The sequence below is a fragment of the Drosophila busckii genome, chromosome 2R (assembly GCF_011750605.1).
Source record: "Drosophila busckii strain San Diego stock center, stock number 13000-0081.31 chromosome 2R, ASM1175060v1, whole genome shotgun sequence".
Taxonomy (NCBI): domain Eukaryota; kingdom Metazoa; phylum Arthropoda; class Insecta; order Diptera; family Drosophilidae; genus Drosophila; species Drosophila busckii.
The window spans coordinates 5,441,136-5,463,203 of NC_046605.1; the positions used below are offsets into that span (position 1 = coordinate 5,441,136).

Sequence of the window (22,068 nt, forward strand, 5' to 3'; positions counted from 1 at the left end):
TTTTAGCACGTCGAAAATAATTGAAAACACACTGAAACGCGTTCCAAGCCAGATTCACAGCAGCAACAACAGCTTGCTAGCAGCGACTGCAGCAGCGACGCCAACTGCGACAGCGACTGCGGCAGCGTAAACGAAGCCGAGCTGCTGTTTTTGGGGGCTGGGGGTTCGTGTTGTGGGGCTTTCGCTTTCAGTTGCTGTTCGTTGCTGCGTCCGATTGGTGTTGCCGTTGCCTTTTTTGTGTCGTACGCGTTTCGTTCTAGTCGCGATCGTGTTGCTTTTTTTCTCGTTAAGCCAACGGTAAAACGACAGCCACAATTGTTATCGATAAGTTGCCAAATTCAAAGCCAAGTCTGTCTGTCTGCCAATTAAAGTGTAAAGTGCAAAAGAAATGTCGCATTGCTGTTGTTGTTGTGCTTGTTGTTGAATTATAAAAAAATGGATAACGATATACAGACGACAGACAATCATCGCGGCTCAGTGTCGTCGAGCAAATCACTAGAGTTGCCTGTTACCCCCTCGCGCTCACCCAAAAAGGTGTCCTTCTCGGATGAGCTGCCCAGCAGCAGCAACACAAGTGCGCCCGTGCTGGAGACAGAGCCCAGCGGCATTAGTCATGTGCTACAGTCCGCTGTGCAGTATTTGGAGCGCATGCATGGCTCACGCGAGTTTCCTGTGGAGGAGACGCCGACGCTGGCTGTGGAGCCCGCAGCTGTGCTGGATTTGGATGCCGTATCCGTGCGAATGGAGTCGCCCACATTGCTGGCAGCTAGCTCGCCTAGCATACTGATTGCGGATGGTGACAACGGCAAGCAGGAAGTAGCGCATGAGCCGCAATCGAATTTGTACATGGAGCGATACAAGCTTAATTTAGATAAAAACTGCAGCTCCATGGAGCTAGAAGCGCGACGCGAGAAGCAGCGCTGGCTCTTGATATCGGAGTGCAGCGCTCGCTTTGGCGAGGGAAAACATACACGTGAGGCATTTCGCAAACTATTTCTGGATGAGGTAAGTTGCCTACGCTTACGGCAACAATGTAGCTGCATTAATTGCCAGCAACAAACAAAAAACTGTTATACAAATGCGCAAGTGTTAGTGTGTGTGTGACTGTGTGTGTGTGTGTGCAGCGCATCTTTAAGCAGTGGACATGGGTTTCGACAGGCAACTACAACTTCAGTGTCTGTCTGTCTGTCTGTTGACCTTGTGCTACATATGCTCTGGTCCTTTACCCGCAAAACGAAAGATTCGAAAACAAAACTTGTTTTAATTTTGTTGTTATTTATGCTCTTGTTGTTGTTGCTATTTTTATTGTATATGGCTCTTTTGTATCGATTTATATTTTATGCCCTTTGGCAGCGGCAGCTACTTTAACTAACTGAAGCAATAAGTAACGTTATCAAAAGTATTTTGTATGTGTTAAATCTTATATAATGATATGCACAATTATGCAATAATAAACATTTCCTTTAAATTAGTTAGCAGCACATTTATCACGTATACGTAATTACATAAATCAGCAACAATTAGTAAGCTCATTTGTTTAAACGCTTGGCTATCTTCAGTTCAGCGTTAACAACAAATAACTGGTATGAAATATGCAGTTATACTAAATATGCAATTTTATTTTAGCACAAATTTGCAATTTCATATTTTCTACACAGAAGTTGTGCAGCAAGTAAAACAAATAATTTAAATACAATTGCTTAAATTGAATTCAAGTTAATTGAGAGTATTAAGTGAAGAGTGTTGCTTAGCCAAAGTTTTGACTTGTTTCACAAAATAAATATTTTGTTGTTGTTTTGAGTGTGCGTCTTCAAGAAAGCGGTTCAACCAGTCCCAGCCAACGGAGACAGCGGCACCGGCAACGGCCCAGGCCCAGTGCTGAATGCTCATCCATTAAATATGCACATTTTTCATCTCGCTGGGCAGCCGCAGCTGCACCCCGCGCCAGCACGAAAGGCGTAGTGTGACCAATGTGAGCTTGGGCTTTGCATATCTGAGTAGTTAGCGCTGTGCAGACCAAAACACAAAAATATCGTGAGATTGAATGTCATTAAAATATTAATAAGCGTTTAATAAATGCTAAATAGCGTTCAGCGCTGCGGCTAGCTCTAAAGTTGATGCTAGCCAGCATTCAAACAGTTACCTAAACATACACACATACAGCTATTAACACACACACACACATAGAAAAATGCGCACATAAATCTTGGCTGCGATTGTAAACAAAAGGTGTTTGTTTAAACAGCGTACATAAATAAATTAATTAGCACATAATATAAATTGAAAATGTTCTTTACAATTATTTACAGGAATTTCAGCAGAAGCTCTTTCAACTATTCGATCTCGAGCGTAATGGCTACTTGCTCCAAGACCGCTGGATCGAGCATCTCAAGGGGCGACTCACGTGAGTAACCAAAACGAAAGAGTGAGATTGGTTTTATTTTTTGTGTTGTTACTGGTGCCAAAACAATTAGCCCGATGCTAGCAAAAAAGCTGTAACAGCCAAGATTTCAATACCGTCCAAGACTTGGGCGCACGCATACACAAACACACGCATAGTCAAAAGAGACCAGAGACCAGAGACTCTGTGCGTTCGTGCTTTGGAGGCATTCCAGCACTTGGCTACCAACTAGTCGGCTAGCTAGCGAGCTATGCGATGCCATCGCCAATGGCGATGCTATCTGGTGTTGTATGTTAACATATACAACAGCTAACATAGTCCACATGCCGTTGCAACGGTCGTAGGCCTGTCAACTGGCCTGGACTGTCGTAATGAAGTCATTCAAAATACAAATATAGCTGTGGAGGAGGGAGGCTGCTGCTGCCTCCAAAGGCGTAGGCAGCCAGTAATAGCAAAGGGGTTACTACTTTTCCCTCTTCACTACGCTTCTGTCTGTTGCTCTGCCAGCTCGTTAGTCAGTAATGGCATTGCTAATGTTAATTCTTGCAAACTCTTTTACTTTGCAGCGACGATCGCCAAATGGATTTTGCCGAGCAAATTGAATCGGTGGCTTATGTTATTTGCGGCGAGAAGAGCCAAGTTAGCTTTAAGAACTTTCGCGATATCTGGCATACGCGTGGTGTAAGTACAACAACTAAGTTTAGTTAATAAATGCTTAATTATATTGTTTTTTTTTATAGATATTAGATAAGCTGTATCGTCTGATAGACAACGATGGCACCAATCTCATTTCAACCAATCAGGTGATGGAGTTTATTTCACATCTGACTAACTCTAGGTAAGCAATTGCACACGCGCTTAATTTAAAGCTTAATTAATTTTATTTCTTGAACAGACCACGCACTGGCTTTGACAAGAGCTCGCTGGCGCGCTTGGAGCAGCTCTTTCGCAATACTGTGGGCAATGAGCAGGAAATACGACGCGAGGAGTTTCAAAAGATTGTCACCTCCAAGAATGTAAGCAGCTACAAGTTGGCCATGTTACCTTACTAATCGCTTTATTTGCTTAGCCCTTCTTTACCGAGCGCGTCTTTCAAATCTTTGACAAGGACAACTCTGGCTCCATATCGCTGCAGGAGTTCATAGATGCCATACATCAGTTCTCAGGACAATCGGCTGATGATAAAATACGTTTTCTTTTCAAAGTCTATGATATAGATGGCGATGGTCTCATACAGCACAAGGAGCTGCATGATGTGATAAGGCATTGTATTAAGGAGAATGGCATGGAGTTCTCTGAGGATCAGATTGAGGATCTCACCAGTGCCATGTTCGAGGATGCGGATCCACACAATAGTGGCGAGATTACCTATGAGGCGCTCAAAAATCAACTGCATAAGCATGGCGGTCTACTCGAAAATCTCAGCATAACGTAAGCAACATAAATATTTTCCAAAATATTTTTTTTAATTTTAAATGCAATTTACATGAAGCTCTTTATAATAAAATTTATATTTATATATTTATATTTGCAGCATTGATCGCTGGCTGGTGCCCATAGCTGAGGAGCGGCCGGCAAGCAATAAAAAAGAAGGACTGTGGAATAAAATACCTCATCAGCTAACGCTGGCGTATATGAAGAACAATCAGGTGTTTGTCACCTATCTCTTCTTCTATATAGCCGTCAATCTGTGCCTGTTTATATCGCGTGCCATACAATACAGAGCGAGCAATGGATTTGTTATCATAGCCAGAGCTTGTGGTGGGTTTATCACTAAAGAAAAAATATAACTGAGCTTATAACTTTACCTATTTGTTGACAGGCCAATGTTTGAACTTTAACTGCGCTTGGGTCTTGGTGCTGATGCTGCGACACTCGCTCACTTATCTACGCTCTCGAGGCTTATCCTCCTTTCTGCCGCTGGATCATCACGTTTATCTGCACAAGCTTACAGGCATAACTATATCAGTGTTCAGTCTGGTGCACACCATAATGCATTTGTTCAACTTCTCCATCATTGTTATAAATGATCCGCTGATCAATGCAGGACATTATACCATAGGCGAATGGCTGCTAACCGATCGTCCGGGCTTGTTTGGACTCATACCAGGCTGTGCTAATCCAACAGGTGTCGCCTTGTTGGTCATTTTGATGGTCATGTTCATTTGCTCGCAGCCCTTTGTGCGGCGCAAGGGCAGCTTTGAGGTGTTCTATTGGACGCACTTGTTGTATGTGCCGTTCTGGATTCTGTGCCTGTTTCATGGTCCCAACTTTTGGAAGTGGTTCATGCTGCCGGGTCTGGTTTATATTGTGGAGCGCGTGCTGCGCTATGTTTGGATGCGCGGTGAGCATGGCAAGACTTATATAAGCTCGGGTCTGCTGCTGCCCTCCAAGGTAATACATTTGGTCATCAAGCGTCCGTTCAACTTTAACTTCCGGCCGGGCGACTATGTGTTTGTGAATATTCCCGCCATTGCCAACTATGAGTGGCATCCGTTTACCATAAGCTCTGCGCCCGAGCAGGAGGACTACATGTGGTTACACATACGCACCGTGGGCGAGTGGACAAATCGCCTGTATCGCTACTTTGAGCGTGAGCAGCAGAAACTGCACAAGGGCGAGACCAATCAGCATATGCATGCCATACCCACGCCCAGCTTTATGCTGCTCAACGAATCACGCAATCCTGCGCTGCTAGCGCAATCCAATCCCAGCTCAACGACACTGACGCCACAAACTGATTTTCTGGCACGCAACATGGTCAATGTGAATCTTAACGAGCAGTCACCGCCGGCGCGTCCACCCAGGCATCAGCGTAAGCTGGTAGCAGCGCCCACTGAGCCGCCGGCGGGCACGGCGGGCGTGAATCGCATACGCAGCATTAAGAAGACGCTGCAGCGCACGTTTTCGCGCAAGGATGCGGCTGAGCCCAAGAGCAAGACTGTGGGCATTGCCAATGGCGCTTTTACGCACGAGCGCGAGGAGCGCGAGGAGCTGAGCCTCAAGCAGCGGCCGCTAGAGAAAAGCATTTCACTGCCCGACATCAGCATGAAGAGCAAGAAGCGCAGTCGCCTCAAGACGTTAGTATGCCGCGCTTTAATTGAAATCAATATATCAATACATATTTGCTTATTAGGCTGCGCAATCTGGGACGCTCGGAGTCGGCGCGCACCTTTGATGACAAGCGCATGCGACGCGCACGCCACAACAGCGTGGGATTGGCTTATCTCAGTCCGCAGAACAAGTCGCTGGCGCAAAGTTTTCGCTACATGCGCAACAAGCCCACGATAATAGCCTTCAAGACGCCCAGCATGGAGCAAAGCGAGCCGCTGGCGCTCGGCGAGGCTAATGGCGTGACTGAAGCCAACGCTGCTGAGCAGGGCCGTCTGTCCGAGAGTGGCGGCGGCGCCGATAAGCTGCAGCTCACGCGTCTCAGTCTGGCCGGCACTGAGGATAGGCCGCTGGAGGTAAGTATGCCAGGCTCTCTCTTGGTGCGCTGCCCAGCTACTAACCAGCTAGTCTCTAAGCCTAATCGAAACTCTTAATCCCTCCAACTTCAAAGGATAACACATACACGGTTGCGGGCAACAGAAAGTCGCGCTTGCTTCGCCCCACATTCCTGCGCTCATTGTCCACATCCCTAACAAATCGCACAGCTGGCAATGGCGTCAGCGCGGGCGCTGCCAGCGGCGGCAGCTCTACAACTAATAATGGTGGCAAGGTTACACTTGATGCCGGCGTCATGGAGGTTTGGCTTACAACAACAATACACAAACAGTTAGAAAAGAGCGTTTATAGCAAGTTGCATTTAAATATCGAATTAGTGGCACATGCTATTAACAGAGATGTAGAAGAAATAGTTTAGGAATTTTTAAATGCATTCGTTTTTTATCAATTTTAATTAGTTGTTAATACCTTGCATATAATTCCATTTGAAATAATTTGTGAATGCATTCAGACTTCAGTTCATTGAGCTTAAATCAAATTCTATAAATCAGGGCTTGCAATATGGAAATATGAGTTTAAAATAATGAAAGCCTAGTTACCACATTTTTGTGTCTATATTCTAAAACAGATCAAATTTGTATTATAAATATGTTTAGTAAATCAATTTTAACTCTTATCCTTATTAAAAACATTTGTCAACATTAATGAAATGAGATGAGACTAGCACTTTGAACACTTTGCTGCAAATAATTTACATCGCTAATTTCAACTTAATATTAATTTTAAATTTGAATTGATTCTTTTACATCTCAAGCTCTTAGACACTTATTAAACAGCTCATTAGGCACACAAAAGTCCTACAAAAATCACAATTTCTTCTAATTATATAGATCTTTATTGATGGACCTTATGGCGCGCCCTCGAGTCACATTTTTGGTGCACAGCACGCAGTTCTGATAGGCACCGGCATAGGTGTAACGCCATTTGCCTCCATACTGCAGTCCATAATGCATCGCTATTGGAAGGCGCGTCATAGCTGTCCGCGCTGTCAGTTCGAGTGGGCCAGCGAGATACCCAAGTCTGTGATGAATCTGCGCAAGGTGGACTTCTTTTGGATAAATCGTGATCAGCGCTCGTTTGAGTGGTTTGTTAATCTGCTGTCGCAGCTTGAAATCGAGCAGGCGGAGCTGGGTGGTGCCATGGAAAGGTAAGCTGCAGTTTCACTTAATTAAGCTATAACTTATATTCTAATCTGATAGATTTCTGGACATGCACATGTATATAACCAGCGCTTTGCAGCGCACGGATATGAAAGCTGTAGGACTGCAGCTAGCGTTGGATTTGCTGCATGAAAAGGTCAGTGCCCGAGTTGGCCCAAAGCTTAAGCTGCTTATTTATTTATCCATGCATTGCAGGGCAAACGTGATCTTATAACGGGCTTGAAGACGCGCACCAATGCTGGACGTCCCAACTGGGATAAGGTTTTCAAGCAGCTGCAGGCACAGCAAAAGGGCAAGGTCACCGTCTTCTATTGTGGGCCACCGCAGCTGGCCAAGACGCTGCGCGTCAAGTGCGATCAATATGGTTTCTCGTTCCGTAAGGAGTGCTTCTAAGCCAACAAACAATGCCATCCATAATCTTGTGTGTGTCCCCCCGCTAGTGTTAAGTCTTCGCTGTCTATTTGTCATTACTAAAGGGTTTACTGGTTTTTGGGCTTAGTTATTCATTTGCTATTTATTTGTCATGTGTGTGTTTTTATTTGTTGCCTCATATGTTATGCGCATGTCTCAAAGCTTGTAAATATCTTCTTAAAAATAAAATTATATTTTGTTACTCTAAGTAGCTTGAGCTTTGTGCCGTCCATTAGCACGCCGTAAATTTAAATTGAAACAACTTGCAGGTGGCTCCGAGTTCTACATCTGAGGCGCCGGAACGACGGCGCCATGTCTTTATTCCCAAGCACAAGCACAATTAAATAAATCGATTAGCAACAAAATATACAATACACAATAGCAACACAATATAAATGTAAAACTTCAATGCTTAAGCCAGGTGCTAAAGTTAATATCGCTGGGTCTGCTCTTGCGCTCGATGGTAATCGTTTCATCGTCTATATTATCTACATTATAAAACTCACGCAGCTCTGATATGGCAGTCTCCTCAATTTGTGTATGCACCAGTGACTTGTTGCGCATGCGCTCGTAGCTTTCGCGTTGACGTCGCTCATCGGCCTGTATTTTGGAGAAGCTGTCGCGGCCACGCATCATATTGGCAAACGAGCTGGGATCGCTGCTGCTGCCTGTGGCTGCAGGCTCAAAGCTCAAAGGCTCTGCGCTCTCTGGACTGGCAACAGTGCCCCAAGCATTGGGCACAGCTATAGGAGTGTTTGGCAGCTCCAGCGGTGCACGCCAGCTTTGCGACTCTGAGCTTAAGCGCTTGCGTTGCTTTTGTGATAGCTTCTGTGACTGTGGCAGCAACGAACTTAAATCCAGATTATAGCTTTTGCTTAAAGGTGAGCTGTCCTCAGTCGGCGTATTGGGCAGTGACGGTGTTTGTTCCTTTTGTGGCGTGCGCTCCACGAACGCACGCGGCGACATAACAGACAATGTGGGCGTTGCAGGCTCTTCCTGTTTGATAATGTTATTAACTTTAAGCGCAGTTTCTGCCTGCTTGCGTTTTTGATCCTTTTTGTCCACCACTCGTAGCCAACTTTTGGCATCAGCTGACGTTGCATGGGCAGCAGCTGTAGCAGTCTCATTGTTTGTGCTCTCACTAACGCTCAATGTGCGCATCATGCTGCTTATAGCTTGCTGCTCATAATGGCGCGCATCCTGCTTGTGCAGCTCCTTTTGCTTGTGCTTCACAGCTTGCTTGCTTAAGGCGTCCTGAAAGCAAATATATTAAAATTTATTTATATAAACTATATGACAAACTTACTGCATCTGCACGATAATCCAAATCCACTGCACAGCCATCTACGAAGCTTAGCAGCAGTTCATCTTCAATAGCCTCCGAAAAAGGTGTTATCTGTCTATAGTCGAATACAGTTTTAAACATTTTTCTATAATGCTCATTGACTAGCTTCAAAGTGACCGCCTCGCATTGCTCAATGCTGCGATAGCAAAGCACACGCGCAAGATTCTGACATATAAAATCCAAACAGCCCTGCAGCAGAAGTTTACAATTGTACATGACAGCAAAGTCCAACATCTCGCCGCATTTGCGTATGCTTATCTTATCCAATATTAAAGATTCGCACACATGCTGCAGCGATGTAATAAAATATTGATCACAAAGCGTTATCATATTGTACAGAAACGTTTCCGAGTAGTTTTGCTTGCAAAAAGCTTCCGTATCAAGGCTGTATAGATAATCCAGTACTGGTTCCATGTACTCCAGCGGCACGCTGGCAAAGTTGACGGTAGCGCGCTCCGCCCAGCTGTGCATAAACATCATTTCAAAGTACTCCAAGCGTGCTACCAAAATGCATTTGTGTGCGTCCAGCGTTTTGTTGTCCTCACACACAATGCAGACATCATAGAGCTCAGGGTAAGCTGAGCGTTGCAGGCGTTGCAAGCGTTGTCTGCTGGGCAGTGGAAATTGTTGCTCGTTAATGTAGCTTTGCACATATTTTGCCAGCTCTTCCAGTCCAAACTTTTCCAAATGTGTAAGCAGCATTTGGCACACTTCAATGCGCTGCTGCGGATGCTGTGGGCCAAGGCTTTGCTGCATGCAATCAATATCTGTTAAAACAATATATATATTACTACAAAAGTTTAGCTTTAATATGCTGCATTCGCTTACCATCTTCCCTGGGCCAATAATTATTATAAATATGCTTCAACACCAGCTCAAACATTTTGCACGTCAAATTGTCAAAATTTAAATAAATATTCTTATCCTCATAGCCACGAATAAGCTCACGTAGGCCTGCTGCGCGACTGAATACAATAAATTTATGCGCAGCAAAGCATTCACCATCCACATGAAAGACAATATCATGCACTGCATCCGTATCGCTTGTGTCGTGGTAAAGTTTCTTAAAGCTGTGCTCCCTGCGCGCCAGCATGGGCTTGCGAAAATATTTTAAATGCGATTCCTGCAGCACAGCAAACGAGGCAAAGCTTTCATCACAGAAAATGTCCACAGCGCGATCTATATTTGGCACACGCTGCAAATCAATGCGCACATGATGCTCACGTGATATTTCCGTGCGATTCTGATATAATGATATAATTTGCCAAATATCCATATTTCGTTTGGATTTCTCTTGACCGCTAGCGGGTAAAATAAGTTGATTACATTTGCCGCGATAAACGCAGCCATCCTGTGTGAGTAATAAGATCTGATTGCACTTGTAAATGATTTTCTTAATCTCTGGCATGATAAGCGCAAAGTGGCATCTGTAATAAAAATGTTTATGTTATATACATTAGCAAAATTAACAAAGCTGCCACTTGCCTATAAAACTGCTGCGTGTTTTCATACCATAAGAAAACCACATTTGTTTCTGTTAGCATCATCAGCTTCAGTGCAGCTGCAGAGCCTTTGGTGGAGTTCTTTATATTGCCGCCTATGACGGCAATGCTCTTGAGATCCTCGTAGCTGCAAAACATAAATAAATTAATAATCTTTTAATAACTACGTAGCTTTAACTCACCAGGGTGTCTTGATGACGCGAGTCTTGTATGCATAGAACAAGAAGATGAGCATATCTTCTGTGTAAACCACTGTGGCAGCATTGTTAGACTCTACAAAGCGTATGGTGCACTTGTCTGGCAGCTTCATCTGCAATTTGTGTGTAAAGTCAAGCTGAAATGTTAGTTAATTACACATTACATGCCATTATGGGCGCTGGAATTGTTGTGGTATTGGCACTTATGCCAAATTGTCCTTGATTTGCGCCCCAGACATAAACACACTTGCTGCTATATGCAATGGAGTGCTGATCGCAGGCCAAAACACGCAGCAAATTCTGGGCGGACTTATCGCGCAGTGCCACCACCTCTTTGAATGTTGTCAACTGCTCACCGGCATCACGCACGCCCAGCTGATGATCCGCGTTGACACCGCAAGCAAATACCAGCGAACGATTGGTGAGTAACAGTGAGTGCTGTCGGGAGACGCTTATGCAGATGATGCGCTCATCGCTGTGCTTCAGCGGCACCTTGACGCGCTGCGGTGCAGGCAGACTGTTCTCCACGCCTATGCCCAGCCGTCCACCCTTGCCATGGCCCACTGCATATAGATGTCCTTTTTTGTCACAAAATAGACTGTGGAAAGCGCCCAGCGCCACATGTTCAATCCAAATGTTTGATTTGCGAAAAAAGTCCACCGCCTGCGGTGCTTGTGTTAGCTGCTCATTGCCTATGCCTAAGTTATAGTTCTTATTTGATCCCCAAACCAGTATTTCGTTTCTGCAAAACAATCGTTTAGCATATGTACATAAATTAATTTGAAGTATTTCCAACTTACTGCGAATCTGTATTCATATCAATATCACACTTGCGGCAAATGGCCTGCAATGGACATCTGGTGTCCTCGTCTAGCAGTTCCAAGCTGGCGCCGTAGCGCAACAACAACACTGCACAATCAATGCATCCGTAGTATAACGCCCGGTGCAGCGGACTGCTGCCGGACTCAAAGTCACGTTCATTAATGTAGGCGCCTTGATTTAGCAGCCACTCTAATATTCTATAGCGACCCACTGAAGCACTCATATGCACTGCGGAGCGTCCTAGATAGTCCCGTATATTCGAAAAATTGGCACAGGTCTTGGCCACAAACGCCGCCAGATTGCCATCGTCAATGGAGCGCTTTGTGAGCGCTGCTGTTAGGATGTTACCATGCTGGCGCTGACGACACTTGGCAGTGCAGTCGTATTCCTGGTTCTTGAGAGCTGACATCTGTTAGTATACTTAATCAATACGCCGGATAATTGCAAATTCCACGTTGTTTGTTGTTGTGTGTTTACTATTGCACTCGATGCCACGGCGTCTGAGGTATCGATACTTGCGCAAGCACTTATCAATGGTGATGAAATTAAATAGAATTTCATAATAAAGCTTTCATATTAACGCTTTTAAAAATGTTTGGTTGTTTGCGATTTATTTGTTTACTAAAAGTTAGAAATTTTTATTACTCCAGCTCTGTGTTGCACTTCGCACACACAATTTGATTTTTCTTGCGCGCAATATTTGACTTTTCATAGTAGATGATACGTGCCAATACCAACTGTCATTGCGTTAATTTTCATTGTAGATGATATGTGCTAATTTGATCGAGCTTAAATTATTGTAGATTATACTCGCTAATTTGTATATGCATTTCGCTCGCATTTATAAATTTAGGTTACGCGCATCATTTGAATTTTCAATGTAGTATCATCCACCAGTCTAATCGGTCACCCTAATTTGTCGAAAGGTAAAGGTGAAAGCCATCAAGTCAAAGCTGGCCACACTTAGTCTTTTTTTTGTTATTGGTTGAAGTGTCGCGATTTCGCGCTGCGCGCACTTGCTACGTAAGAAAGGGTGTTAATTTATTGATAAAATAAAGGCAGCCGCTGAACGGGCATATTATGTAAATGGACAAGCAGATAATAAACTCTAAACATATGTTTGTGGCTTCAACGAAGCATAAGTGAATCAACGTGTGTGAATGTGTATGTGAGTGTGTTTGCGGTGACACAAAAATAGGGAAGACAAATTGTTTTTGAAATTGAGTCATAAACCAGAAGTAGAACGCGTCATGAATTTAATAACGAAATATATACAAACACTTAATGTGTTGTCACAGTCATTAATTTGATTAGGAGCCCCTCTCTCAATTGAATTAGTATGCAAAACAATATTTCATAAATAAATCCACACGTATACTCATGCATCAGCTTCAATATGTTTGCATCAGTGTGTGAGTGTGCTTTGTACTTAAAACTGTTCAAAAATGGGCCTTAATTGAAACCGTAGAGAGAACAGATAGCGCTGGCATCTTTATTAATTAATTAATTACTTGACCTGGGCAAGGCAATGTGCGCGCTTGAAAATGGTTTAAACAATAACGCATACATAGATGGATTCGTGCATGTGTCTGTATATTTTGTTTGTTGCTCACAAGCACGTAATACTTTTGTATATGTACATAGATTTGTAACTAAATACGTTTGTAGTGTGCATGAGAAATTAATTTATGTATGTGTGTGTGACTGTGAGTGGGAAGACTAAAGTTTCTCTCGGTAGCCGAGTGAATAGCCGCCGCTCATTTCGCTTTAATTTCTTTTTTATTTACTTTTAGTTCACACAGATCAGGTTTTCCTACGATAGCCACAACGACGAAGTCAAGTGTATAGTCCGTAGTCCTCCTTGTTGGCAGCTGCATTGCATTTCTTCGTCTCCCTTTTAACATATTATTCTAAGGTGCGAAAGAGAACAAGTGGCTGAGCAGGTTGCTACTGCATGCAGGCTGTTGAAGCGTAAAGAATACAACAACAACAGCTACAACAACATAGCTCATGCCCGGAAATGCCAATAGAAAGGCAAGCATAAAACGTAAAGCGATAACAGGCGAGCACAAGCATAGCATAGCGTAAATAAATAAATAACAAGAAGCAATTAAAACGCAATGCGCTCAAGCTAAATAAAGTGTAAACTATAAACAAAGAACAACAGACGCTTGCAGCAAAGCAGCAAACGCAAGTAAAAGAGAAGAGAGTGGAGAAGTGTGGAGTGTGAAAGCTGAAATCAATGCAGAGCATTGCATTAGATCACACATACACGCACACGCACACACACAAGCACACACTAAACTTTGGCACATATTTTTGAATGGAATAATTATGCTGTGATGGGCTCGTGCTCTTGTACACGGCGACACTTTCTGCTGTCAACATGCTTCCTGCAAATGGTAAGTGGGGCCCACAAACTCTGACCCTAATTTATTATTTATTATCTACGCTCTGTTTTGTACATTATTACAATGCATGCAAACAATGCACGTTATCTGTTATTCAATTTCCCCCCCATTCTCTATTATAGATAACGATTATCGAACGCCAGGTATTCGATTTTCTCGGATACATGTGGGCACCCATATTGGTCAATTTTTTTCAAATTCTGTTTATAATATTCGGATTCTATGGCGCATATCATTTTAGAATCAAATACATCATAACCGTAAGTACCTCTGCCAGCGATAAAGCGATAAGGCGATAAGCATAAACCAAAAAATGTTTGTTTGCTCCACCAACAGTATCTGGTATGGAACTTCATATGGATTGGCTGGAATGCGTTTTTAATATGCTTCTATCTAAATGTTGGCGGCCTGGATAGAGTAAGTAATTGAGGTTGCTGCCCTACAAAATTAATTGATTTTATTTTTTGCTTACAGGACAGCGATTTGCTCAACATGGGCACAGGCAGTTTCTCGTGGTTCGAGGCGAATGGCTATGGCTGCAAGCCCACCTATAATATAACAACAGATGATCCGTTCCGTCCCTTGCGCCCGGAGCGCGTGGAAGACTGCCTGCTGGACTATCCACTAGTGGAAGTGGCACACTCGGGCGTGCAGTGCGCACTGGCGGTGAGAGCATTAATCAGTTTTAAGTGCTCTAGCTCTGGCACACAATGCTGTTGTTATTATTATATAAATTGTGTGTGTGCTCTTTTATTTTTTATTATGCAGTTGCTGGGCATACTTGGTGCGATTCTAATCAGCTGTATATTTCTCGATGAGGACGATAGATGTAAGTTTGACTGTAAACATTTCTATTGACACACATATGCATTTGTCAAACTCAATTCAAAACTAATGGGTCATTCGGTCATTTTATTGCTAACAATTGTATTGTCTGTATAATCACTTAAGGTTATTAGCACTTTCCCCTATACATATACCCACATATATTGCCATAAAACTAAAAACTACATTTATATTTTATAAAAAATACATACCCATTCATGCCTTAGCATTAAGTTATAAATTGTGAAGCGAAAAAAAGGAATGTGTAAATGTTGTGCTGTGTATTATTTATTTATAAACAATTGTTATCAAATTATGTATACACATAAACCCCAAAGGGCATGTTTCCCATGTCTACGATTAACCAATCAATGTCAAGCGTGTATTGTCAATAGCAACAACAGCAACTGTTATGCCATGCAAAAAAACAAACAAAAACTCATACATTATAATAATCATAAACCAATTGCTTGTTCTACATGTTATCTCATATACTATATACTATATTTTATACATATTATGTTTTTGTTAAGCTCTCATAATAGCAACATTTAAGATTGCTTTTTGCCACAACTATAACTATGTTAAAGCATCTTAAACAATTTCTGGTTTACAGTCGATTTCATGAACGGCGATGCGAAGAGTCCGCAGCACACCGTTGTCCATCCAATGTACGTGAGCTATACAAGTATTCCAACAACATCTGCAAGCGCCACAATGCAATCAAATAAGCAGCTGCAGCAGCTACAGCTACAACAGCAACAGCAAAACTCACTGCAATATCATCATCAACATCAACTGCAACTGCAACAACAGCAACTACACCGACACCGACACAACAGTAGCAACAGCAGCAGCAGCAAGACCAACAACAACAACAGCAATTGCAACAGCAAAAATAATACACTCGATAATAATAATTTACAAACGTCACAACTGCAGCCAGACACAGCAAATAACTATAACGCATACCCACAAACTCAAACTCAACCACCACAACAAGCATCATTTACACCCTCACATTTAACCCACACAAGTGGCAACAACAGTCTCAATCGGCACAAGTCCTCGCAGAGTCGCAGCAGCAGCGAACGACGCAAGCGTCACTATCAGTCCAAGCCCAGTCCCATGTCCATGTCCGTGTCCACGTCCATGTCGCCGCAAAGCGCACAGACCACGCCCTCGCTCTCTTATGCCTCGCTGCAGAACTCCAATCCGCAGCTGGCAGCCAGCGCTAGCAATAGCAACAGCAACTACAGCATTTTCCAAGCAGCCACTGCGGGCGACTCCAGCAGCACTAGCGGCCACTTTGCGCGCATACACCACAAGCCCAAGCCGCCCAAGTCGCTGCCGGATGTCAAGTATACGCAGCTGGCGCTTGAGCGCCTCTCGCGCAACTTGGAAGAGGACGAGGACGCCTTTTCGCTGCAGCATCTGTCGCCCAGCGACAATGGCGTCACCTATGTGCCCTTCCAAAGTCCCACGCCCAATAGTTTGTTTGTGGGCGGCGAGAGCAACAACAATGCCACACAGCCGCACATTGTCTTCAACGCTTATCAAGCGCCCAAGCACGCCAGTCCCAACAACAATGTCAGCAATCACTATCTAAGCTACTCACCCAAGCCGCTGCGCAGGCCAGTGCCACGCCCCACGCAAATACCACTGCCCACAGTGCCCATACACAGCTGCCAGGCGGATACGCTGCTGTTGTCGCCACCGCCGCCGCCGGCAGCGCGTCCGCATATATTCCAACCACGTCTGGGCCAAGCGCCCTATCCTGATCTCTCGCCTGAAATTGCCGAAAAGTACGCCATGCCCACGCAGCATGTGCACGGCTCGCCCATGGTGCGACGCAGCCAGCGCCGCCAGCCACGCCCACAGCCCAACTTTTGCGATCAAATTCGCGATGCTCCTCCGGGCTACATAGTGCGCACACACAGCGACGATTGCCTGGAGGAGCAGCAGCTCCAAAACTCGGCGCCGCATGTGAATCGCCGCAGCAATCGCAAAGCGCGTCCACGTTCCTTCTGCAATTCCATTGTTGGTGCTCAGGCCTAAACCTCTGACCAAAACTTCTCAAGACTTTATTTTCGACATGACATGAACACACGAGATCCTTAAGCTTAAACTTTGTTGCAAGCGCCGCCCTTACTGTCTCCCAGCCTCAAGTATGTTAAGCATATATCCTTTTTTATATACAACTACTACTACATAAGCACAAGTGTTTGCCATTTATATGTCTGTGTCTCTGTCTGTTTGTGTCTCTCTATAAATCTCTGATGCAGGTGCTGGGGGCGCGACTTGCCGCTTGTGTGTGTCCCATGTGTTGTCCATACTAACGCCTCTGTATATTAAAATTTAGTATGTGTTGTCGTATTTGTTGTGTCTAACCGAGATTAAATGCTACAAATTATAATACATTAATACATAAGCTGCAAAACTACAGTAGCGTCTAAAGCAAAGTGACAGGCCAGCAGTTTGTTCCATTCCAAGTGTTTCTACTTTAGCAAAAGGCTATGAAATTTCCAAACTTAAAGTTATCAAAACAAAACGCACAAACTATTAAATATACAAACTAAAACAAAGTGGAATTGGAACAGCTAGCAGCAAGAAAAGTTTAAATATATAAACCTAGTGTTAAGTCGAAGCTTTAATTCGGATGCCTTGAAAGCCATTTAACTGAATTTTTTGTGACATACATACATTCATATTTACACACACATACACATGCATACACATACACAAAAGACTTTCCATTGATGGCTTATTTAAATGTTATAAATTGTGATAGAAATTAAAATGTTACAAATATATAGAAAAAGAGAAAGAAAGAAATTATAATGAAATGTTAAAAGTGTAGCGCAACGCTAAGCGAAGAGTTCGATTGCCTTCATAATTTTATTTTGAACTGTGATAACTACATAAAAAAAACAAGAAACGATAAAAACGCGAATGTCACAAAATTTATAAATTGTAGAACAATTCAAAGTAGATGAAAAAACAAACGAAAATTGCCAATGCAAACAAAATGCCTTTGAAAAAACGTAGCTAGAGCTAATAGTTAAAATGAAAGTTAATAATCAAAACAAAAGTTGCATATACTATATACTATATATCAATTGTTAAGTCTAGTTTAAGTCAAAACGAAAGCGAAGTTTAGCACAGGCGTAACATTTAACATATAACTAGCTGTATATGTCTAAATTATGTATTTACAAGTGCAAAAAACTAATTGCGTGCCAATAAGCGTTTCCAAAAGAAAAACAAAAACTACAAATTATATAAAAAATAAATGTTCATTTACACAACTCTACATAACTTTAACTCTTGATGCCTTAGCCTGTTATGTTTAATTCCAATTGGATAACGGTAACTATTAGCTGCCTAACCAACGTAGCTCGCTCTCTCTCTCTCTCTCTCCCTATTGCTTTCTCTCTGTGCTAACCATTAATTTCTCTCGTAGCTAATCCCGTATTTTGTATAAACACACGTCTAAATTTCTAACCCCAGGTAACTGCTGCTACTTTATGCTTTGCTTTTGCTTGCGGTCTGAGAACTTATGGCTAACTCTACTTCTTTTCTATATACTGCAGTGAAGCACATTAACAAGCAGTCCAAGCATCGCCAGTCGTTGTACTCCATGGAGTTCAGCGCCAGCAGCGACACCATAAGGCAACGCAACAACGATGTCATGCTGAGCTATGGCGATGCACTCGAGCAGGACGGCGGCGAACTGAGTCCCAAGCCCATGACGCCGCGTCGCGTTAAGCGGCGTTCGGTTATGGCACGCGGCACACACGGGCGCCAGTCCAGCGGCGCAGGCAGCAGCAGTCGACGTTCGCATCATGGCAGCAGCAACACTTTGCGTTCCAAGCATGGCGGCGGCGACAGCAGCAGCGGCAGCTATGTGCGCAGCAGCACGCGCAGCTCGCGGCGCAAATACCAACAGAATCCGGTGACCAAGCTGCTGGATCAGCAGCAGCAACTGCAGCTACAACAACAGCAGCAGCAACAGCTGCAGCTGCAGCAACAATATCAGCAGCCACAGCTGGGCTCGTTTCATCGCCAGGAGAAGCGCAGCTTGACTGCCAGCAATTTGCAAAGCTTAAACGACGATATACTGAACAACAGCAACAATGTTGCTGGTCAGCTGGGCAGTCTGGGCAAGAGCAACAGCCATTACTATCAAAGCTATCGCAAGAACATACCGCTGGATCCCATTTACTACAACACCAATGGCCAGGGCATGATTATGGAGCAGCAGCAAGCTTCGCCGCCGCTGCCACCGCCGCCGCCTGCTGTACTCGGTGGTGGTCACTACAATCCCAGTTATCAGCACTCCACTACGCAGCTCAACGATGTGGGCCACAGCCATGACGAGCTCTACAACAATCGTCCGCCCTCAGTGCGTTCCAGCTATTCCAATTTCCATGGCTCGCGTCCACTTTCCAGCGCCTACAATACCACCGAAAATGTATTTGCTGGTCTAACTGGTGCCAGTCCGCCGCAAGCGCCTTGCACGCCACCGCTGTATCAGCAACATCCGTTGCAGCAGCAACAGCAGCCACAACAACAACAACAATATTTGCCACCGCCCGTGCCAGAGCCGGCGCCTGCTTATGTCAGCTCCCAGCCGCAGGCGGCGCACATGTCATTCTCAAAGCGCACTGCCTCACGCGAGAGCATACGCTCCATGGCCTTCCTTAGCAACGGACCGCCTGCCTACAATTTAAACTATCATACGCCGCCAGACTCGGAGACAACTATGTGAAGAACAACAACCCAGAAGTGCCTTTCATTCATTCATTTATTTATCATCGCTGATGATCTCGCATCTACTACTCGAATAAACTATCAACACTCTAAATATTACGTCTACGTAGCCTTTAGCTTGTAAGCTTCTATCGTTTTACCAAAGTGCCTTTGTATATAAAACTATAACAAAATAAAAAGCGAATTCTTTTGTGTGTAAATTTATTTATTATATAAATTTATTCCTTGCGGCACACTGTAAATTTAAATTTATTTATTAAGCAAACTAAGCGCATAGCGGAGCTACTTACTGTCCTCAGCATCCCAGCCATGCTCAATCTCCAGCTGCTGATTGCGTTCCTTTAGCCAAGTGAAGAGTGGCGCAAAGTATTCCAAAATGCCGCGTCCACTTAACTTGCGCTCACCCGTAGCCATTTCCATAACATCACGCCAGTGCTTGGTGGCGCCCAATTGCATCATTTCGCTAAAAAAAACAGTTGAGGCAGTTGAATGAGTTAAGTGCGTGGCTTCGCTTACCGCATTAGCTTGCCCGCCTCCTTGCTGTCATAGAAGTCGCAGTTGTGCAAAGGATAAATGTCATCGCCAGGCTTATACTGACCGCTTGCCAGGCAAAACGAGCGATAGAACTGAAAGCCCAGTATTTCCGATATAAATTTTCTAGGTAAGCAAAACATTAGCGAAGAGTTACTTTAAATTTAAAGTGTGTTACTTTGTGTTCGATTGATCTGGATTCAAGCCGCGATAGAATCTGTAGTCCATATCAAAGTCCTTCATCGTACGCCAAATGGGCGGCTGCACGCCCGCGTATTTATCCTGCAGTCGCCAGTAGGCGCAGTTCAAGTCCTGCGTGCGTATGCGTCCGTCCATGACATCGACTAGGAATCTATCATTGATGAAATATTGCGGCACTGCTAGCAGCGTATGCACGCCCATGCGGAACAGACGATTGAGCGACTGATTCTCGGTCAGACTATCGTTGAGCAGTATGTGCAGACGATGCAAATGACGCGGCGTGCCCGATGCCAGCACCGCCGTCTCGCCCAGCGCACTGGCAAAGCCCGGACAGGGCTCAATGTCCAAGCCGAATGGCAGCTCACGCTTGTAGACATTATACTGCAGCTCGGCCATGGAGCCGTGTATTTGCATAAGCTTCTTATAGTCGGGCTTGGGGCAGTAGCGCAGCGCTACCTCCGGTGGGAAGTAGTACACCTGCGACTTGCAGTCCGCACCAGCTTCATCCTCGCCCATGCGACGTGCAAAGCGCTCAAAGAAGTTGCTGTAAGTTAAGCTGTAATAAATGTAAAGCCAGGCAGAGCAGCACTTACTCCGACATATGATTCAGCCCAAGCGACTCAAAGAACTCAGCGGCCTTCTTATTGATTTTAACGGGCGTAACCAGCACCTCCTCCAGGCGATGATGCACCGACGGCAGCTGATCATTCGGATGTGGCGTTGGAAAGATTTGATGCGGATACCAAGCTTGCGATATCATCTGTAAGCAAAGGCTAAGCTAGAGCTACAAGTGCAGCAATTACGCACCTGATCCATAACTGGCGCTGGTATGGCGCCATCGTCCTTGATCTCCGCCTTGGGATACATATGCATAGCAGCGTGTCTAAGGAACGCATGCATCTCTCTATAGAGCGGCATTATCTCCCAAATAACTAAGCGTAGCATATAATATAATATTAGTTTGTGTTTTGTTTTGATTTAGCTTACCCGCTTCCATTTCCGCTTGAAAGTTCTCCGTCTCGTAGTACAAATACCAAGTGCGCGATGGCGTCACATGGCCATTGTAGGTGGCAGCAACGCGCAGCAGTCGCACATACTCAATAAACGTATTCCGTGCTGTGTCCTTGTCGTTGATAGCATTGCGCCAAGTGTACCAATTGAAACGCAGCTCCTCCCAGCGCTTGCTGCGCATATTCTGATTGTAAATATGCGGATACATGGCCAGCGGCTTGCGTGAGGTGCACTCCTCATGCGTGCAGACCAGCTGGCCACTGACAAAGGTTTGCATGCTGCGCAGCTGCTCCTTGGCCAGCTCGTAGTCGCTGAAGCGCAAGCCACGCAGCTGCAGCTTCGACAGTCTCTGCACGCGTCGCTGCAGCTTTGCATCGCGCAGCTGCTCGACGGGCACAACGCTCAGGTTGGCAGCCAGCTCATAGAACAGCTTGTAGGTTTCCAAATCCACATCCTGCTTGGTGGGCGCAGGTCCCAGTGGCGATTTGCCTTTCGAAGTCAATTGCAAAAACATGCGCTTATGCATATCCCAAATGCTGTGCATACGCTGCGAGGCAACATTAAGTATACGCAGCGTAGACTGCTCATAGCTCGCAGTATGATTGGATTTGGGCAGTGCAAAGCACACAGTTGCCACCAAAAGCGGCACACACAGCAGCAGCAGCCAGCGCATCGTTTGGCCCTGCGTCAACTTAATTTCCGTTAAGCTGCCCACGCACAAGCAAAGATTATTTTGTGACTTATCGCTTCAAGCACAAATTGTTGCATAAACTTTATGCGTATAAACTTATGATTTCATGCGCGGCTGCTAGCATTGAACGCTGCGTACTGAGCACTGAACGCTGAGCCTCAAGCTATATATTTTATTAAGTCTCTACTCAGCTTTATATTTGGGTAGTTTAAAAAATTATTAAAGTTGTAAAAGCGCTGCAGAAAAAACTTAAACTTTACTATAATTGTATTGCCCTATT

At 44.4% G+C, this 22,068-nt stretch overlaps 4 protein-coding genes across 10 annotated transcripts; 2 read left to right on the plus strand and 2 right to left on the minus strand.

Moving 5' to 3' along the window:
- Window positions 1-205: 205 nt before the first annotated feature.
- LOC108597054 (NADPH oxidase 5) lies at window positions 206-7,866 on the plus strand. 4 transcript variants are annotated; one of them, XM_017983373.1, is made up of 14 exons: window positions 206-1,005; window positions 2,310-2,404; window positions 2,968-3,082; window positions 3,142-3,239; window positions 3,297-3,417; window positions 3,471-3,832; window positions 3,936-4,162; window positions 4,224-5,481; window positions 5,538-5,868; window positions 5,964-6,149; window positions 6,739-7,055; window positions 7,108-7,204; window positions 7,264-7,444; window positions 7,749-7,866. In XM_017983373.1, exons 1-14 carry the CDS (start codon window positions 436-438, stop codon window positions 7,769-7,771), a joined length of 3,981 nt encoding a protein of 1,326 aa, XP_017838862.1. In that variant the 5' UTR covers window positions 206-435; the 3' UTR covers window positions 7,772-7,866. The 4 variants fall into 4 exon arrangements, with proteins under 4 accessions (XP_017838862.1, XP_017838864.1, XP_017838863.1 ...); XM_017983375.1 differs by lacking the exon at window positions 5,964-6,149 and having other exon boundaries at window positions 7,749-7,865; XM_017983374.1 differs by lacking the exon at window positions 7,749-7,866 and having other exon boundaries at window positions 7,264-7,692.
- LOC108597056 (inhibitor of Bruton tyrosine kinase) lies at window positions 7,789-11,841 on the minus strand. Its single transcript, XM_017983377.1, has 7 exons — window positions 11,324-11,841; window positions 10,692-11,265; window positions 10,509-10,636; window positions 10,310-10,453; window positions 9,653-10,251; window positions 8,786-9,591; window positions 7,789-8,733 (listed from the first exon to the last, which is right to left on the minus strand). Exons 1-7 carry the CDS (start codon window positions 11,752-11,754, stop codon window positions 7,885-7,887), a joined length of 3,531 nt encoding a protein of 1,176 aa, XP_017838866.1. The 5' UTR covers window positions 11,755-11,841; the 3' UTR covers window positions 7,789-7,884.
- Window positions 11,842-12,313: 472 nt separating this feature from the next.
- On the plus strand, window positions 12,314-19,558 carry LOC108596809 (sodium/potassium-transporting ATPase subunit beta-1-interacting protein). Of its 4 annotated transcripts, XM_017982924.1 has the most exons (8): window positions 12,314-12,368; window positions 13,139-13,747; window positions 13,879-14,016; window positions 14,093-14,173; window positions 14,231-14,422; window positions 14,525-14,585; window positions 15,198-15,252; window positions 18,175-18,276. In XM_017982924.1, the coding sequence occupies exons 2-8, from the start codon at window positions 13,688-13,690 to the stop codon at window positions 18,185-18,187; spliced, it is 600 nt and encodes a 199-aa protein (XP_017838413.1). In that variant the 5' UTR covers window positions 12,314-12,368; window positions 13,139-13,687; the 3' UTR covers window positions 18,188-18,276. The 4 variants fall into 4 exon arrangements, with proteins under 4 accessions (XP_017838413.1, XP_017838411.1, XP_017838410.1 ...); XM_017982922.1 differs by lacking the exon at window positions 15,198-15,252 and having other exon boundaries at window positions 18,175-19,558; XM_017982921.1 differs by lacking the exon at window positions 18,175-18,276 and having other exon boundaries at window positions 15,198-17,343.
- On the minus strand, window positions 19,555-21,830 carry LOC108596810 (angiotensin-converting enzyme). Its single transcript, XM_017982925.1, has 7 exons — window positions 21,074-21,830; window positions 20,894-21,018; window positions 20,680-20,846; window positions 20,064-20,630; window positions 19,871-20,011; window positions 19,645-19,817; window positions 19,555-19,589 (listed from the first exon to the last, which is right to left on the minus strand). Exons 1-7 carry the CDS (start codon window positions 21,768-21,770, stop codon window positions 19,573-19,575), a joined length of 1,887 nt encoding a protein of 628 aa, XP_017838414.1. The 5' UTR covers window positions 21,771-21,830; the 3' UTR covers window positions 19,555-19,572.
- Window positions 21,831-22,068: the final 238 nt, after the last annotated feature.

Coding starts and splice junctions, on each gene's coding strand:
- LOC108597054 (XM_017983373.1), top strand. CDS start 436: ATGGATAACGATATACAGACGACAGACAATCATCGCGGCTCAGTGTCG. Junction 3,418..3,470: donor AGATTGTCACCTCCAAGAAT/GTAAGCAGCTAC, acceptor TTATTTGCTTAG/CCCTTCTTTACCGAGCGCGT. Junction 6,150..6,738: donor TTGATGCCGGCGTCATGGAG/GTTTGGCTTACA, acceptor CTAATTATATAG/ATCTTTATTGATGGACCTTA.
- LOC108597056 (XM_017983377.1), bottom strand. CDS start 11,754: ATGTCAGCTCTCAAGAACCAGGAATACGACTGCACTGCCAAGTGTCGT. Junction 11,266..11,323: donor GATATGAATACAGATTCGCA/GTAAGTTGGAAA, acceptor ATTGTTTTGCAG/AAACGAAATACTGGTTTGGG. Junction 10,637..10,691: donor CAATTCCAGCGCCCATAATG/GCATGTAATGTG, acceptor CACAAATTGCAG/ATGAAGCTGCCAGACAAGTG.
- LOC108596809 (XM_017982921.1), top strand. CDS start 13,688: ATGGGCTCGTGCTCTTGTACACGGCGACACTTTCTGCTGTCAACATGC. Junction 14,174..14,230: donor ATGTTGGCGGCCTGGATAGA/GTAAGTAATTGA, acceptor TTTTGCTTACAG/GACAGCGATTTGCTCAACAT. Junction 14,586..15,197: donor TCTCGATGAGGACGATAGAT/GTAAGTTTGACT, acceptor TCTGGTTTACAG/TCGATTTCATGAACGGCGAT.
- LOC108596810 (XM_017982925.1), bottom strand. CDS start 21,770: ATGCGCTGGCTGCTGCTGCTGTGTGTGCCGCTTTTGGTGGCAACTGTG. Junction 20,631..20,679: donor GGGCTGAATCATATGTCGGA/GTAAGTGCTGCT, acceptor CTTAACTTACAG/CAACTTCTTTGAGCGCTTTG. Junction 20,012..20,063: donor CCAGATCAATCGAACACAAA/GTAACACACTTT, acceptor TTGCTTACCTAG/AAAATTTATATCGGAAATAC.